The sequence below is a fragment of the Moschus berezovskii genome, chromosome 21 (assembly GCF_049115385.1).
Source record: "Moschus berezovskii isolate FMDL1 chromosome 21, NW_MosBer_1.0, whole genome shotgun sequence".
NCBI classification, from domain to species: Eukaryota; Metazoa; Chordata; class Mammalia; order Artiodactyla; family Moschidae; genus Moschus; species Moschus berezovskii.
Window position 1 is genome coordinate 29,656,737 of NC_142480.1, and position 18,788 is coordinate 29,675,524.

General features: G+C 43.5%; 1 protein-coding gene across 2 annotated transcripts in view; it reads left to right on the forward strand.

The window, feature by feature from the left end:
• The first annotated feature begins 8,514 nt into the window (after positions 1-8,514).
• Positions 8,515-18,788, forward strand: part of PRKD1 (protein kinase D1) — a 360,671-nt gene continuing 350,397 nt past the window's right edge. The window contains exon 1 of one of the 2 annotated variants that reach the window (XM_055418185.2): positions 8,515-8,909. In XM_055418185.2, coding sequence (XP_055274160.1) covers positions 8,646-8,909 — 264 coding nt within the window. In that variant the 5' untranslated portion in view covers positions 8,515-8,645. The remainder of the gene's footprint in view (positions 8,910-18,788) is intronic. The other variant, XM_055418186.2, reaches the window with a different exon arrangement.

The following is an 18,788-nucleotide window of genomic DNA, read 5'->3' on the forward strand; positions in this document are numbered from 1 at the left end:
TGGAAAAGACTCTGATGCTGGGAAAGGTTGGGGGCGGGAGAAGAAGGGGACGACGGAGAATGAGATGGCTGGATGGCATCACCGACTCTGTGGACATGAGTTTGAGTGTACTCCGGGAGTTGGTGATGGACAGGGAGGCCTGGCGTGCTGTGATTCATGGGGTCGCGGAGAGTCGGACACGACTGAGCGACTGAACTGAACTGAACTGAACGTCAGATATCGGAGAAGGCAATGGCAAGCCACTCCAGTACTCTTGCCTAGAAAATCGCATGGACAGGGGAGCCTGGTGGGCTGCAGTCCATGGGGTCGCTACTAGTCGGACACGACTGAGCGACTTCACTTTCACTTTTCACTTTCACACATTGGAGAAGGAAATGGCAACCCACTCCAGTGTTCTTGCCTGGAGAATCCCAGGGACGGGGGAGCCTGGTTGGCTGCCGTCTATGGGGTCACACAGAGTCGGACAAGACTGAAGTGACTTAGCAGCAGCAGCAGCAGCAACGTCAGATATTCAGATGACACCACCCTTATGGCAGAAAGTGAAGAGGAACTAAAAAGCCTCTTGATGAAAGTGAAAGAGGAGAGTTAAAAGGTTGGCTTGAAGCTCAACATTCAGAAAACAAAGATCATGGCATCTGGTCCCATCACTTCATGGGAAATAGATGGGGAAATAGTGGAAACAGTGTCAGACTTTATATTTTGGGTTCCAAAATAACTGTGGATGCTGATTGCAGCCATGAAATTAAAAGACGCTTACTCCGAGAGTTGGACTGTGAAGAAAGCTGATCGCCGAAGACTCTTGAGAGTCCCTTGGACTGCAAGGAGATCCAACCAGTCCATTCTAAAGGAGATCAATCCTGGGTGTTCATTGGAAGGTCTGATGCTAAAGTTGAAACTCCAATACTTTGGCCACCTCATGCGAAGAGTTGACTCACTGGAAAAGACTCTGATGCTGGGAAGGATTGGGGGTGGGAGGAGAAGGGGACCACAGAGAATGAGATGGCTGGATGGCATCACCGAATTGATGGACATGAGTTTGAGTGAACTCCGGGAGTTGGTGATGGACAGGGAGGCCTGGCGTGCTGTGATTCATGGGGTCGCAAAGAGTCGGTCACAACTGAGTGACTGAACTGAACTGAACTGATAACAAAGGAAGCTGGCACGAGGAGTAAAGAACCAGCCTGCCAGCACAGTAGATGTAAGAGACATGGGTTTGATCCGATCTGATCCCTGGGTTGGGAAGCTGCCCAGGAGGAGGGCATGGCAATCCACCCCAATACTCTTGCCTGGAGAATCCCATAGACAGAGGAGCCTGATGGGCTACAACCCATAGGGTCGTAAAGAGTCAGACATGACTAAATTGACTTAGCATGCATAACAAAGGAATGGCATTCCTTATATATGACAATCTCTTATTCATTAATAGCAGGAAATATTCCAATATAAAAATGTATGAGGAACTTAGAATATAATATTTAAAAAGAAGATGTACATGTGAACTATGAACACATTAAAATGTGTAACCTCACGTAAGCAAAAATTAAATAGAAAAATTCACTTATTGCCTACAAGTTAATTCTTTGGTGGAGAGAATGTTTAAAAAACTCGGCAATCTCACATATTGCTAGTACATGTTGTTTTAAGCTTAGTTCAGTTCAGTCGCTCAGTCGTGTCCAACTCTTCGTGACCCCATGAACCGCAGCACGCCAGGCCTCCCTGGCCATCACCAACTCCCGGAGTCCACCCAAACCCATGTCCATTGAGTCAGAGATGCCATCCAACCATCTCATCCTCTGTTGTCCCCTTTTCCTCCTGCCCTCAATCTTTCCCAGCATTAGGGTCTTTTCTAATGAGTCAGCTCTCTGCATCAGGTGGCCAAAGTATTGGAGTTTCAGCTTCATCATGAGTCCTTCCAAAGAACACCCAGGACTGATCTCCTTTAGGGTGGACTGGTTGGATCTCCTTGCAGTCCAAGGGACTCTCAAGAGTCTTCTCCAACACCACAGTTCAAAAGCATCAAATCTTCAGCACTCAGCTTTCTTTATAGCCCAACTCTCACCTCCATACATGACCACTGGAAAAACCATATCCTTGGCTAGATGGACCTTTGTTGGCAAAGTAATGTCTCTGCTTTTTAATATGCTGTCCGGGTTGGTCATAACTCTCCATCCAAGGAGTAAGCGTCTTTTAATTTCATGGCTGCAATCACCATCTGCCGTGATTTTGGAGCCCAGAAAAATAAAGTCTGACACTGTTTCCACTGTTTCCCCATCTATATACCATGAAGTGATGGGACTGGATGCCATGCTCTTAGTTTTCTGAATGTTGAACTTTAAGCCAACATTTTTACTCTCCTCTTTCACTTTCATCAAGAGGCTTTTTAGTTCTTCTTCACTTTCTGCCATAAGGGTGGTGTCATCTGCATATCTGAGGTGATTGATATTTCTCCCAGCAATCTTGATTCCAGCTTGTGCTTCTTCCAGCCCAGCGTTCCTCATGATGTACTCTGCATATAAGTTAAATAAGTAGGGCGACAATATACAACCTTGATGTACTCCTTTTCCTATTTGGAACCAGTCTGTTGTTCCATGTCCAGTTCTAAGTGTTTCTTCCTGACCTGCATATAGGTTTCTCAAGAGGCAGGTCAGGTGGTCTGGTATTCCCATCTCTTTTAGAATTTTCCACAGTTTATTGTGACCCACAGAGTCAAAGGCTTTGGCATAGTTAATAAAGCAGAAATAGATGTTTTTCTGGAACTCTCTTGCTTTTTCGATGATCCAGTGAATGTTGGCAATTTGATATCAAGTTCTTCTGCCTTTTCTAAAACCAGCTTGAACATCTGGAAGTTCATGGTTCACAAATAACCTTTATTTTTATTTACTCTAATACAGCTTATGTCTATTCATACATCCTCTTTGCAGATATGTACTCATTCAAAACTTAAAGTGTAGTCATACTGGTGCCTGAATTTATTCCTCACCTGGATCATTTGTGATTTTATAGTTAAGTGCTTGTCTTGAAGGCCTCCTGTCCTTTTGAGGGTCTCTGACTCTAGGATCATATTCATTTTTTCTTTAAATTTTTGAAATTTGCTTTCTTAAATAATAAATTAGTTTTACTTGGTAAAAATGAACTTCACTTCTTTTCTGTTTTATTTGCCACAAAATTATCAATAAGACAAGGCAACATTTTGTCACAAGCTCAGGCTTTAGCAGAACAATACTTTGGCAGATAATTATATGGTTGCTATCTTCATTAGGATATTATTTTTCTGTTGTGCCAGCTTTATATCATTAACTTTATTTAACCTGGTCTTGCACACTATCATTTATGAACTCTTGTAAGGTGACAAACAATATAAAATAGTTATCATATACATTAATCATCCATCCTTCATTCATCATCCATTATCCTCACGCTTACAGCTTCCAGTGATCAGTTGTGTAAAAAGGAGGCTCTTCTGGGACCATATTTTCTCTTTCAAATTTCCATTTTCCACATTAGTATATAATTTCTCTGCTCTTCAGTTTTTTAGGCTGTAAAATGGTTGTACTTGGGGATAGATAGGATCCTTTCAGCCATAGAATTACATTATGTTTCTTACTCATTTTTCTTTTTCCACTGTCTGTTTCATCTGGACAAGGTATATTGTGCTTCCAAACTGACAACTCTTCAAATCAGGTTATTCTGAATTCTCTTTCTGATTACAGATTGTGAACTGCTGGACACGCAGTATGCGTCTGTGTTTTGCCATTTGTATCTGCTTTTAATTCTGAGCAATTTTCTTTACCTTCAAAATTTAACTGAAATTCTTTTACATTTGTTGAATAGTACTCCATTTCCCAAAGTGTGTTCTGTGGGACCCTCACTATGTGAAATGTTAAGATACATAGTGTGATAAAAACAGCATCATCATCAACAACAATAATGATTGGGGTTCTGAGATAAAAATTGTTGAGAAAGTAGTGCATTAAATGAAACAAAACTTTTGTGAGAATCATAGTTACTTTTGAGGAAAAATAGTGTGCTTCTTCCCACAGTGCTTCTGACCATGGTTTATGCAACGGAAGAGGAGACATGCCTTATTGACAGTAGAAGAACTGTTGTGGGAAAGCCGGATTCTGGAATAACTGGTGGGATAGCTGGTGATATGCAGTTTTCACATGACAATAAAGTAGCTTAGTGTAGTCAAAAAAAAAAAAAACAAAAAACTTTTGTAGGACTTCCCAGTGCCTTCAAAGGCTAATTTATATTGAGAATTTAAACGCTAAGTTAATTTATAAGCTATAAAGAAAAATAAAATGTATGTACTTATTTCTCAAATTATTTCAACATCCAGCCCTCTTTTGAAGACAACTATAAAGGAAAAACATTCAGTTTTGGAAATCCTTGTAAGTACCTCCACATACTTCTGTACACTTTAGTCAGTTTACGAGTGTTGAACCTACTTTCTAAAATGGTATTCCCTGTCATTGCCAGAAGTCTGTTATTCCAGGAATGTTAGCCATGATTCAAAAAATAAAATCTAAAATTCGTGAACATATTTTATATAAATAGCTATTCACTCTCTACATACTTTTTACTTTCCCAAAGTTCAAATACCCAGAAGAGATTAAAGCCACTGAATTTTTTCAGACTCTTGAAGTTTTCTGTATATAATTTCACAATCACCAGAGATGCCTGTATGTAATTTCACAGTCACCAGAGATGCACATCAGGTTTCTTTCAGATATTAGCTGTTGTTCATTCTCTTGTCATTCAGCAAAAATGGGGAGCAGCTGGCGAACTGTCAGATCTCAGGTGCCCACTATAGAAATTGCAATGACCAACTTCATGGAACTTTTCTGCCTGTTATGTGGGACCTCCAGTGGTTCTGAGACTCTTTTTCTTCTTGTTTCTCCTTATTCACTCTCTTGCATTCAGTAATTTACCAGCTTCTTAAAAGTGATTCTAATTCTCCAGAATTAAAATTCCTTAGAATTCTCTCCCCTGCCCTTGTTTCTCTTCTCAATTACTTCCAACATCCTTCAATCTATTGAGAAATCAGAGTAGAGGAAACAAGTTATTGTTCCACAGCTTTCTTCCTATGTAGGACATCTAAGTTCCTGTCTCATGTAACTGATGCCTTACCCCCTCCCTTTCTAGTGATCTCATCTAATCTCACTTTGAAACATCTCCACACTTATGATTTTCAAGTGTATTTCTGACCATCCTCTCTTTCCTGAACTCTAGACTCAAATGCTCAACTATAGCCGTTATTTCTAAGTTGAATACCTAGTGGCATCTCAAATTCAACACAGTCAAAGTAGAAATCTTATTTCTCCCCAAACTTGCGTCCTCCCTGTCTTCTCTGTATCAGTTATCAGCACCACCATTAGGCTAATTGCTCAGAAATCTAGGAGTCTTTCACAACTCGACTGTTTTCTTACTTCCCATAAACTTCTGATTCATCATTGAGACCTTCAGTTCTGCCTCCAAATTAGGTCCTGCAACTTTACATTTTTCAGTATCTGAACTTAACGACCAAAGTCATCCAAGCCATGTATGTTTTTAGACTGGACAACTGCTAATATCCAATCTGGTGTCTCTGCTTTGACTCATTTCTTCTATACACAGAGCCAGAGAGTGATTTTTTTAAAATGCTAATTAAATTTTATCATTCCCTGCTTTAAAATCTTCCAGTGCTTGGACAGTGCACTGAGAATAGAATGAAAACTCTTTACAATGGGCTTTCAAGATATGTTTTGTGATCTGACTTCAACCACGTCTCTGACCTCATCTCAGGTACTTGCCCCTCTTTTCCTGTACCTTGAAAATGCTAAGTACATTCTTGTGTTAGTTCCTTTACACCAGCTGTTTCCTATACCTAGTTCATAATTCCCCCTCATCTTCTTAAGGGCCTTTTGTCATTTAGGTTTTGGCTCAAAGTCAAGCAAAACTAGCTTTTTGTAAGGCCTTGTAAACTGACCAGCAGACTTTTATTCTGGTAATAGGAAATTGTGGGAATATTGACTTTATTCAGACTTTAAAATAAAATGAAATGCATTTTCTGACATTAAAAAACAACAGAGAACCAAGAGGCATAGCATTAAGAATAATTCCACTCTTCTCCTTGTTATTCAGTCACTAAATTATGTCCAACACTTTTGAGACCCCATGGACTATAGCCCACCAGGCTCTTCTGTCCATGGGATTGCCCAGGCAAGAATACTGGAGTGAACTGCCATTTCCTTCTGCAGGGGATCTTCCTGACCTGGGGATAAAAGGTGAATCTCCCGCATTGACAGGCAGATTCTTTACTGCTGAGCCACTGGGAAAGCCCATGCTTCTCCTAGCTTAACTGAATCTGGTATATTAGGGAAATTGTTTCCACAATGGTTCAAGTGGTAAAGAATCCACTTGCAATGCAGGAGACGTGGGTTTAATTCCTGGATCAGGAAGATCCCCCGGATGAGGAAATGGCTACTCACTCCAGTATTCTTGCCCGGAGAACCGGCGGACAGAGGAGCCTGGCAGGCTAAGTCCATGGGGTCGCAAAGAGTCGTACAGGACAGGAGCATGGGAGGGATGAATGGAGGTATGGATGGAGGGGTGGATGGATAGATGAAGTGAACCACTTTTTAAGTAAGTAAATGGAAACTGCCAACACACATGTAGACCTTCTCACACCATCAAATCCAGAGAGAAAATAATTCAGGTCTCTTCTAGAGCAGTGAGTGACAATGTCTTTGAGGACATTCAGGTCTCCATTACTGACCCTGGGAAAGAGGCTTGAAGAGAAAATCACCTTGAAATATCACGTCTGGGGTCAGAAACAGAGGTCAAGACATAAACAATGAACAGTACAAAATAAAACATACATTATTACTTTGCGTGTGTGTGTTTGCGCATGCGTGGGTGCTTGTGCCGTATAAGGGAAAGGACTAGGGACGCGGAAAAGCGGGCTACATAATTTGTCTGACTCCCGGGCGCGGTGGTAAAGAATCTGCCTGCAATGCTGGAGACTTGGGTTTGATCTCTGGGTGGGGAAGATCCCCTGGAGAAGGAAATGACTATCCACTCCAGTATTCTTGCCTGGAGAATTCCAAGGATAGAGGAGACTGGCAGGGTACAGTCCATCGGGTTGCAAAGATTCGGACACGACTGAGCGACTAACACACTGCAAAACAAACAAACAAACAAAAAACCATTAAGTATTCCAAGATGGTGACAGGCAGCAGATCACCGTGGCAGGGCCTTTCAAAGGTCGAGGCCCTGTGCATCTGCACCGTCACCCACCCTGTGCAGTGTGCGAAGCATGCTGGTGGTAGGAGAAGAGTAGAATTCATCTCCAGGCACCGTTCCCACCTCCCCAACCCCGCCAAAACTACGACAAAGGCAACAACAGGAAACAACTATCAAAACTAAAGCCGATGGTGATGGTGCCCAACCTAGACGGTGGCGCTAGTGATGTTACCCAGCCTAGATGGTAGCGGCGCTGGGAGCATCACTGCTATATATAAAGCTGATTTTACAGTGAAGGAATGGATTCTGAGGACTTTGGTGGGTAGAAGCTTCAGACACAAAGAATAAGGGTAAGAGATAGAGACTGCATCAGACCTTCCTCTTTTTAAAAAATGTAGACAATGAATGCCTTCTCTTTCGAAAGAGAACTTAGTCTGAGTTTAGCAAGTTATGTCTGGTGCCTTGGAAGCTGCGGTGCAATGTGTGGGCTTGGGTATCAGGGTGTGTCAGTGTCAAAAAAAAAAAAAAACCTAAAGACAGGTTAAATTTATTTCCGTGGATTGGCTTCCCACCCTCTTTGGCAACGAACCCAAGGGTTCCTGGAAGGACCCGGGATGTAAGTAGGTTTCCGAGGACCCTCTATTTTCATCTTCCCTCCGAAGGTAAGACCCACGGAGAACTGCAGGGCTTGGCATTCTTGAGTTTAGCACAGGCCACCTCACGGGTAGAAGTGCGTCGTCCTCGGACATTTGGATGATGTGGCGAGCACTGTGGGCACCGTGAAGCTCCTGGTCCCGGGCAGCGGGCTGTAGGAAGGGGGCCCAGTTCCCTCCGTCCTCAGTCGGGCAGCCGGGCCAGCGAAGAGAGCGGGGTCCCGGACGGAGGGTCGAGCCATGCTCGCGGAGGCGGCCGCACGCCCGGCCGCTGAGCCCTGCCCGGGCCAGTGGAGGCACAGGCCCAGGGAACCTCGGGCGGAGGGGGCGGCCACCGGGCACTCCGCGGCCACTGCGGCCGCGGCTCTTGCGGCTCCGGCGCGCGCCGGGTGGTGGCTCCGCAGCGCCCGCCCCTCGCTCCCCTACCCCGCCCCTCGCGCCCCCTTCCCCGCCCCCGCCCGGCGCCCGGGTCTCTCAGACCCGCCGCCCGGTCCCCCCGCGCGCGCCGCGGCTGCTGCTCCTCCGCGCGGCGGCGCCTCCCCCGCGCGCCGCCCGCGCTGCCGGCGGCGCAGCCCTCCCGCCTCGGCCATTTTCTCTCCACCCCCTCCCCTCCCGATCCTCATCCCCTCGCCCTTCCCCCCGCGCGGGGACTTTTCCGGAAAGTTTTTATTTTCCGCCTCGACTCTTGAAGAAAGAAGCTCCCGGCTCCGCGGCGGCAAAACTTTTCAGCCGCCGGGCCCCGCGGCCCTCGGCGCGCCCGGCCGAGCGATGAGCGCCCCTCCGGTCTTGCGGCCGCCCAGCCCGCTGCTGCCCGTGGCGGCGGCGGCGGCGGCGGCGGCGGCTGCGCTGGTCCCGGGGTCCGGGCCGGGGCCCGCGCCGTTCCTGAGTCCCGTCGCGGCCCCGGCCGCGGGCATCTCCTTCCATCTGCAGATCGGCTTGAGCCGCGAGCCGGTGCTGCTGCTGCAGGACTCGTCCGGGGACTACAGCCTGGCGCACGTCCGCGAGATGGCTTGCTCTATCGTCGACCAGAAGGTAAGGCGCCGCGCGACTCTGAGCCCGGCGCCTCCCCGCCGCGCTGGGGGCACTGCCCTCCGGCCGCCCCTCGCCGCGCCAACTTTCCGGCTCCGGGGGCTCGGCCGGCAGCCAGCCTAGCCGGCGCTCTGGAAGGGTCCGACACCGGCCGAGGTTGGACGCCCGCATCCGAAGCTCTGCATTTCGTGTTGTCCAGTTCTCCCCTTGCCCCAACCTCTTTCTATTCCCGATTTCTCTTCTGCATCCTTCTCCCCCAATTCCATCCCGTTCAGGACATATCCAGGTATCTTCTATTTTCTGGACGCACCTCTCCCTCCCACTAAAGACTTCCCGGCTCTCCCCTCTCTTCGGTCTGGACCCTGGACCAGCACATTCCTGGCGCCGAAATCCTCCTTCCTGCACTAGAGTTTCCCCGGGGACACGCTCAGCACGATTTCAGCACCACTCCCTTCCCCTTCAGGCCCCTCTCTCAGCTCAGATTGATGCTGAGGAGTTCCTGGAATGATCTGGAGAGGAGGAATTTCTCACCTGTCAAATAAGCTTTTAAGAGAGAATGATTGACTCGGCCAGCTGTGAAAACAAATGACCAGACCACAGCTCCCCACCTCCTTGTGGTCTATTCCCAACTCTGTGAACATGGGTGCAATTTTTTCAATGATAAATCTGAAAGTTGCAGCCTTCTGGATTTTGATTCCCAGGGCACTGATAGTGGAGCTTTGAAGCCAGGAAACAGGCATGTGAGTGGGAGGGGTCCTGTCCAGGAGCACCCCAGGCTGGCTGTGCCCCTAAGTTTGAGGCTGTGGGACTTTGGACAGCGGCCACCAAAGGCAGGGTGGAAAAAGGGCCATTATCCTGGACCTTGCCGCCCAGGGAGGAGACCTAGCCCGCCTATCGCTGTTTACAGTGCGATTCTGAATTTGGGTTGTTTCTGTGACGGTCCAGATGGGAGTTGCATGGACGGGGGTGATAAGAGTGTAAAGGAAAGGGGGCCATGGCGCCAGTCTTCTTAGCGTAAACATCAAGGGTTTCTGGGTGGAGACAGAGGTCTCTAAAGGTGCTGAATTTCAACCCTGAAGGACTGACTGGTACTTGCCTTATAAAGGTCCCTTGAATAATCATGAAAGCTTTCTTTAAACTGTTTGGAACAGAGTTTGCTAAACCTGTGTGTTGTGAATTGTAGCACTGAGCACAGACTATTAGGAAAAATCCCTAGGGAGAAATCACTAGTCTTAAAGTTGTAAAAGTTCTGGAGGCCAGACTAAGTTAACAGTGAGTGTCAGGAGTTTTTGTTTATTGAATGGAGTGACATTTTATAATATGTGTGACTCTTAGTTTTTTGCATCTTCCACGTAAATGGCAGATACTGTCTAATTCTGTTTTAAGTCATATCATATGCCTTCTCCTCATCAATACTGTTGGAGAAGGAAATGGCAACCCACTCCAGTACTCTTGCCTGGAGAATCCCAGGGACGGCGGAGCCTGGTAGGCTGCTGTCTGTGGGGTCACACAGAGTCACACACGACTGAAGCGACTTGGCAGCAGCAGCAACATCAATACTGTGGTGTCTGTTGCAGGTTAACAGGAGTCTTCTCCTGGGCACTGAAAGCCTTCCCTTAATGGAAGTTGCAGTCTACAACAATTTCCATTGGAGTGCAAGCCAGTTAATTAAAGGACAATACTGAATAAGCACATAAAGAACCCAAGATAAAGTTTCTTAAAGAGCTAATGTGTTTGAACAGTTTTAAAAGGCGTGTCTGTGCACACACCCACACACACACACATGCACACATGCATATAGCCACACCTTGATGGAATTTAGAATGGGGAGAAATATGCATGTTTCATGAGGTTTGAGACTAGAAATTGAATGAAGAGTGAATTCTTATCTCTGTAACTACCAAGAGGAATGCTTTGTGGAGGGGATGATATGTGTTCAGGAGAGCCACAGAAAGCACCTATGGAATACAGAGGACCTGAGGATAGTGACTAGAATATTTATAGAAAGTAAAATTATGAAAAGGCTTTTCAATTAAGATGAACTCAAATTACTAGGAGCCTCTGTATCTTCTACATAGAGACATCAAATCAAGGACAGCTGAAAGATGGATTTGCTTTGTGGAATATGTTTTAGAAGGCCAAAAATGTTATGGCAGAAGGAAAACTGGAGTTCATGAGGTAATAGAATCCTGAGCCAAAGCTCTGGGGGAGAGAGCTGGAGAAACACTGGCAAAGGGAAATCACCGGCCCTGGTGACTGATTTACAAGGGGAACCCCTTCCTTTTCTATTTATTCTAGTAGTTCTTCTGTCTCTAAGAGTTTGAGAGTTTGTTTGGGATAGCCGAATAAAGATCTCACACTATTTTTTGTTTTTTTTTGGCACGGGGGAATGTTGTGGCAAAGAGAGAGATTTAGAGATGTGTGTGGATTTGAGAGTTATTTATATACAGGATACTGTAATTGGGTATTTACTCGATAGGAAAAATTTTCATCTGTCTGTTTTCTGTCATCTATCTTGAGATACAATTATACCTCAAGAATAAGAGGGCTGAGTATCCATCACAGGATAGTAAAGACAACAGAAATGGAGGAGGGGGTCAGTGTGGAGTCAAGGAAATGGGAAGAATTTCTTTGTTCCTTATTTCAGATTCTTTTGAATTACTTTCTTAAGATACTAACTCAGAGATGGGATGACAGGAGAGAAAAAGAAAGGGAGGAAGGGAGAGAAATGGATGTTTTAGGACAGTGCTGGGATTTAGAAGTCATTTACCATTTACTATGTAGAATGGAATCCTGTAGAGTTCTCAGCAGATTTCTCTACATTTTCTGAGCCCTCCACATTGATTGCGTTGTAACATGTTAAGAAGGTTTTCACGTGATAGCTTTGAGAGTTTCCTAAATACTAACAGAGATCGGACTATCTTAAATCTTTGCAAGTAATAGCTGACAGTTCAGTTTCTATCAGCAACATTCATGGGACATTTTCCGTGGGATGAACAACTGTGGAATGAGCTAAATAAGAGAGGTCCTTCTCTGAAAAATAGTTACTGTTGCTATTACTTAGAATTTATGCTTTTTCGTTAATCATGTAGGTTTGCTAAGTGGCAGATATATGATTATGCTTGAAAATTTTTGATGGTAATTGAGCAAAAATATTCTGATTTTAAGATAAGTGTACCCTAAGTATGTACTGAATTATACAGCTAAAGAATTTTTAAAAATTAAATATTTTTAACATTTAATATAGTTTTTATATTATATTGGAGCATAGTTAATTTACAATGTGTTAGTTTCAGGTGTACAGCAAAGTGATTCAGTTGATTTTTTAAAATATTATTTAAAATTTTTATTAAAATATTTTAGTTTATGTGAAAAATCTAAAGTGTCACATCCATCTTGGTATGTAACACTTTATGAATATAGAGATAGAATTAATTCTTTCTTTTTGGGGAAATATTAGTTTAAGGTTTTCTCTATATTATGCTTATTTCTTTACTTTGCAAGCATGTAACCTTGAAGGCTGGTTGTATATGAAGATATATATCATGTTAGACAGTATTCATGACTATTATTTTCTGGAGGGTAAAAAAATAGTTACAGTAATTGACTTCACTTTGAAACATTGTTACTTTCTACTATCAAAAGAACCTTGAATATATAGACTAAGAAGGAATTGTTTTGAAACAAGGAGCAGTATTCCAAAGGAAGAATCACTTTAGTTTCAGATACTGTCTGAGTCTGCGTGCACACACACACACTTTTTAAAAACAAGCAGTATTAATTTAGGGATGTGGAATACAATTAATAGGACCATCTTTTCATTTTGCCTGTTATCTTATTAGATAGACAACTCATATTTCCCTTTTGAATTTACTTAAATGAAGTAATAGCATCTCTAAGGCTCCTGGCATAGTTTCACTTTGTATACTCATTTTTCTGACCAAGGAAACGAAGAGGTGAAATTTTAGGGAAGATAGCTCATTCAAGGTATAACAAAGGTCAGTGTCTTACTTTGAGAGCAGCTGTGCTCTGTTTATAGTTGTTTTGCTTTCTTAATTGTAAATTGTTTTCTTAACACTTGTAGTGTCACTTTAATTTTTATTGTTAATTTTAGCTATGCTACTTCTACACATATTGAAGAAACTGGGAGTGACTAGCTGTTTGACCAGGTCAGCACACATAGACCAACACAATCCTTTTAAGCAAATAGATATTTGGGTTGTAGGTTTGTATATTTTTATTTAGAATTTACATTTTATCATCACTGTATTGTCATCATTTACACTGTCATCATTGACAATTTACAATTGTCATCATTTTTGTTATTTCTGATTTAATGATGAAGCATAGAATGTGTCAGTTCATTAAGTGATTCTTAAAGTAATATAAGGCTTTAATATGGTGTATTTAAAATTTTCAAGTATAGTTTACAATAGGATTATATTTTGATATATATGTAACGTCTGTGTAATGTATGTCTAATATATACATACGTAGTATATTGTCTAAGTATCTAAGTGTGTTTTGAAACATAATTTTGAAAGCCTAATTATCTGTGTATGGCCACCATATGTTAAAGTATTGTTTTATAATTTGCATTATAGGCTGAAAAATTGAGGCCTCATTATATATCTTATAATACAAAAGAGAACTCTGCTTTATGTTTTTTCTATCAATACACAGAACTAAAAACCTTTTCAAATCAGTGTATGCTGTTGAACACTTTTCCCAAGGAAATGTCATTTGAGTAAGCCTTCCAAACTTTGGGCTGGGAGAATTGGACAATTGGCTGTTTTGAAAAATATATGAGTTACTTTAGATCCAGGATTAAAATAAACTGGAAAGACTTTTCTGTTACAGCTATAGTCTGTGTGTATGTGAGAGAGGAGGTTAGAGGTGGAGCTGGAAAACTGTTAATACTTTATGAATGTGTTGCTCTGTATCACCAAACTCCTGTCATAACCATTAAGGGAGATTTGAAACTTTATTTTGCCAATTATTTTTACTCTATTTGTGAGATGATTGGATGCAGGTCTTCACTATTTATTCATGAATGCCTTTTAATGACCTTACTAGACAAATCAAAATCCTATAAATGTATGGTTGTCACTTATCTAAGATTACTTTGAAGAATAAAGATAATATGTATCAGTTCAGTTCAGTTCAGTCGCTTATTCATGTCCTACTCTTTGCGACCCCATGAACCACAGCACGCCGGGCCTCCCTGTCCATCACCAGCTCCCGGAGTTCACTCAAACTCATGTCCATCGAGTCGGTGATGCCATCCAGCCATCTCATTCTCTGTCGTCCCCGTCTCCTCCCGCCCCCAATCCCTCCCAGTATCGGTGTTTTCGAGTGAGTCAACTCTTAGCATGAAGTGGCCAAAGTATTGGAGTTTCAGCTTTAGCATCAGTCCTTCCAATGAACACCCAGGATTGATCTCCTCTAGAATGGACTGGTTGGCTCTCCTTGCAGTCCAAGGGACTCTCAAGAGTCTTCTCCAGCACCACAGTTCAAAAGCATCAATAGAGGATTAAATATACTGCTGGTATATAGGTGAATAATAAATAGTGTTACTGATATGTGAGGCTTTATAGACTAGCATACTGTTTTATTAACAAAAGAAATGTATACTCTGTTGTCTTATTCTTATCTCAATATAAAATTAAAATTGTATTAAAAAGCTATATGGCCATAAGGCCAAGGTAACATTTTTTTCCCTTGCCCTCTACAATAGGGCAAATGTTATGAGTCATTGCTTTTTGAACTGCCTCTCAATTTTCGACCTCTCAAAATTTGTCAAGGAGTAATTTGATTATTATCAAATGGAAAACACAAATGTTGATAAAGATCATTATATTGCTTTTTATTATTTTTGACAAATTGATTTAATTCCTTTTCAATTGCAAGTGGAATTCCAATGATAACTCTTTTGATAAAAAGCAGTATAAAACATGATCTTTCTGAATGTTGAGCTTCAAGCCAACCTTTTCACTCTCCTCTTTCACTTTCCCATCACTTCACGGGAAATAGATGGAAAAACAGTGGAAACAGTGTCAGACTTTATTTTTTGGGGCTCCAAAATCACTGCAGATGCTGATTGCAGCCATGAAATTAAAAGACGCTTGCTCCTTGGAAGGAAAGTTATGACCAACCTCAGTCAGTTCAGTCGCTCAGTCGTGTCCGACTCTCCGCGACCCCATGAATCACAGCACGCCAGGCCTCCCTGTCCATCACCAACTCCCGGAGTACACTCAAACTCATGTCCACAGAGTCGGTGATGCCATCCAGCCATCTCATTCTCTGTCATCCCCTTCTCCTCCCGCCCCCAACCTTTCCCAGCATCAGAGTCTTTTCCAGTGAGTCAACTCGTCGCATGAGGTGGCCAAAGTATTGCAGTTTCAGCTTTAGCATCAGTCCCTCCAATGAACATCCAGGATTGATCTCCCTTAGAATGGACTGGTTGGATCTCCTTGCAGTATAAGGGACTCTCAAGAGTCTTCTCCAACACCACAGTTCAAAAGCACCGATTCTTCGGTGATCAGCTTTCTTCACAGTCCAACTCTCACATCCATACATGACCACGGGAAAAACCATTGCCTTGACTAGACGGACCTTGGTTGGCAAAGTAATGTCTCTGCTTTTTAATATACTATCAAGGTTGGTCATAACTTTCCTTCCAAGGAGCAAGCGTCTTTTAATTTCATGGCTGCAATCAGCATCTGCAGTGATTTTGGAGCCCAAAAAACAAAGTCTGACACTGTTTCCACTGTTTTTCCATCTATTTCCCATGAAGTGATGGGACCAGATGCCATGATCTTTGTTTTCTGAATGTTGAGCTTCAAGCCAACCTTTTCACTCTCCTCTTTCACTTTCATCAAGAGGCTTTTGAGTTCCTCTTCACTTTCTGCCATAAGGGTAGTGTCATCTGCATATCTGAGGTTATTGATATTTCTCCCAGCAATCTTGATTCCGGCTTGTGCTTCTTCCAGCCCAGCGTTCCTCATGATGTACTCTGCATATAAGTTAAATAAGCAAGGTGACAATATACAACCTTGACGTACACCTTTTCCTATTTGGAACCAGTCTGTTGTTCCATGTCCAGTTCTAACAGTTGCTTCCTGACCTGCATACAGGTTTCTCAAGAGGCAGGTCAGGTGGTCTGGGATTCCCATCTCTTTCAGAATGTTCCACAGTTTATTGTGATCCACACAGTCAAAGGCTTTGGCATAGTCAATGAAGCAGAAATAGATGTTTTTCTGAAACTCTCTTGCTTTCTCCATGATCCAGCGGATGTTGGCAATTTGATCTCTGGTGCCTCTGCCTTTTCTAAAACCTGCTTGAACATCTGGGAGTTCACGGTTTACATACTGCTGAAGCCTGGCTTGGAGAATTTTGAGCATGACTTTACTAGCGTGTGAGATGAATGACCAACCTAGATAGTATATTAAAAAGCAGAGACATTACTTTGCCAACAAAGGTCCGTCTAGTCAAGGCAATGGTTTTACCCGTGGTCATGTATGGATGTGAGAGTTGGACTGTGAAGAAAGCTGATCTCTGAAAATTGATGCTTTTGAACTGTGGTGTTGGAGAAGACTCTTGAGAGTCCCTTATACTGCAAGGAGATCCAACCAGTCCATTCTAAAGGAGATCAATCCTGGATGTTCATTGGAGGGACTGATGCTGAAGCTGAAACTGCAATACTTTGGCCACCTCATGCGGCGAGTTGACTCACTGGAAAAGACTCTGATGCTGGGAAAGGTTGGGGGAGGGAGGAGAAGGGGACGATGGAGAATGAGATGGCTGGATGGCATCACCAACTCTGTGGACATGAGTTTGAGTGTACTCTGGGAGTTGGTGATAGACAGGGAGGCCTGGCGTGCGGTGATTCATGGGGTCGCGGAGAGTCGGACACGACTGAGTGACTGAACTGAACTGAACTGAATATAAAACAGGTAATGGTACCTCATTTGACAGTATAATGATTCTCAGATCTGGTCCTCGAGACAAATAAAAAGTTATTTTGCAAATTAATCGTTGATGTGAGGAGGAACACACTTGGAAATGGCTTATATAGATTTTGCTGTCATGCTAGCATCTAGAGCTAGTTTGCTAAACTGTTACATCTGACGAATAGCTGATAATAACATAGTTGTGCACATGCAGAAGTGTTAGACTGGGGCTAGGGCGATTGAACTGGGGAACAGTTTAGATAGAAGTTGGGCTAAGCCAGTCACAGGTCTTTCTCCAAATCTTTTCACCAGCTACTACTTACCACTCATGGAAGTTCATGCTCCATTATAAAACCATCAGACAACAGTAATCAGTAATTATTCATCTAAATTTAAAATCAGTAATTTTTCTTCTTTGAAGAAAAAAAGTGGAATGCATAATTATATGAAACCTATATATTTGTGTGTATTGCACTGGAATCGTTGAATAAGTTCTCAGTTCAGTTCAGTTGCTCAGTCATGTCCGACTCTTTGTGACCCCATGAACCACAGCACGCTAGGCCTCCCTGTCCATCACCAATTCCCGGAGTCCACCCAAACTCATGTCCATTCAGTCGGTGATGCCATCCAACCATCTCATCCTCTGTCGTCCCCTTCTCCTCCTGCCCTCAATCTTTCCCAGCATCAGGGTCTTTTCAAATGAGTCAGCTCTTTGCATCAGGTGGCCAAAGTATTGGTGTTTCAGCTTTAGCATCAGTCCTTCCAATGAAAACCCAGGACTGATCTCCTTTAGGATGGACTGGTTGGATCTCCTTGCAGTTCAAGAGACTCTCAAGAGTCTCCTCCAACACTACAGTTCAAAAGCATCAATTCTTTGGCGCTCAACTTTCTTTATCGTCCAACTCTCAGATTCATACGTGACTACTGGAAAAACCGTAGCCTTTACTAGACGGACCTTTGTTGACAAAGGTCTCTGCTTTTAATATGCTGTCTGCTGCTGCTGCTAAGTCACTTCAGTCGTGTCCGACTCTGTGTGACCCCATAGACGGAAGCCCACCAGGCCCCCCCGTCCCTGGGATTCTCCAGGCAAGAACACTGGAGTGGGTTGCCATTTCCTTCTCCAATGTGTGCAAGTGAAAAATGAAAGTGAAGTCGCTCAGGCGTGTCCGAACCTTAACGACCCCATGGACTGCAGCCTACCAGGCTCCTCCATCCATGGGATTTTCTAGGCAAGAGTACTGGAGTGGCTTGCCATTGCCTTCTCCGAATATGCTGTCTAGGTTGGTCATAACTTTCCTTCCAAGGAGTAAGTGTCTTAATTTCATGGCTGCAGTCACCATCTGCAGTGATTTTGGAGTCCAGGAAAATAAAGTCAGCCTGGTGGCTCAGAGGTTAAAGCGTCTGCCTCCAATGCGGGAGACCCAGGTTCGATCCCTGGGTCGGGAAGATCCCCTGGAGAAGGAAACGGTAACCCACTCCAGTATTCTCGCCTGGAGAATCCCATGGATGGAGTAGGCTGGTAGGCTACAGTCCACGGGGTGGCAAAGAGTCGGATACGACTGAGCAACGGAACGGAACTGTTTCCACTGTTTCCCCATCTCTTTGCCATGAAGTGATGGGACCGGATGCTATGATCTTAGTTTTCTGAACATTGAGTTTTAAGCCAACTTTGTCACTCTCCTCTTTCATTTTCATCACGAGGCTCTTTAGTTCTTCACTTTCTGCCATAAGGGTGGTGTCATCTGCATATCTGAGGTTATTGATATTTCTCCCGGCAATCTTGATTCCAGCTTGTGCTTCTTCCAGCCCAGCGTTTCTCATGATGAACTCTGCATATAAGTTAAATAAGCAGGGTGACAATATACATTCTTCACGTACTCCTTTTCCTAATAAGTTCTCAAGCTGTAGTGAAAGACTAGTATAATCATCA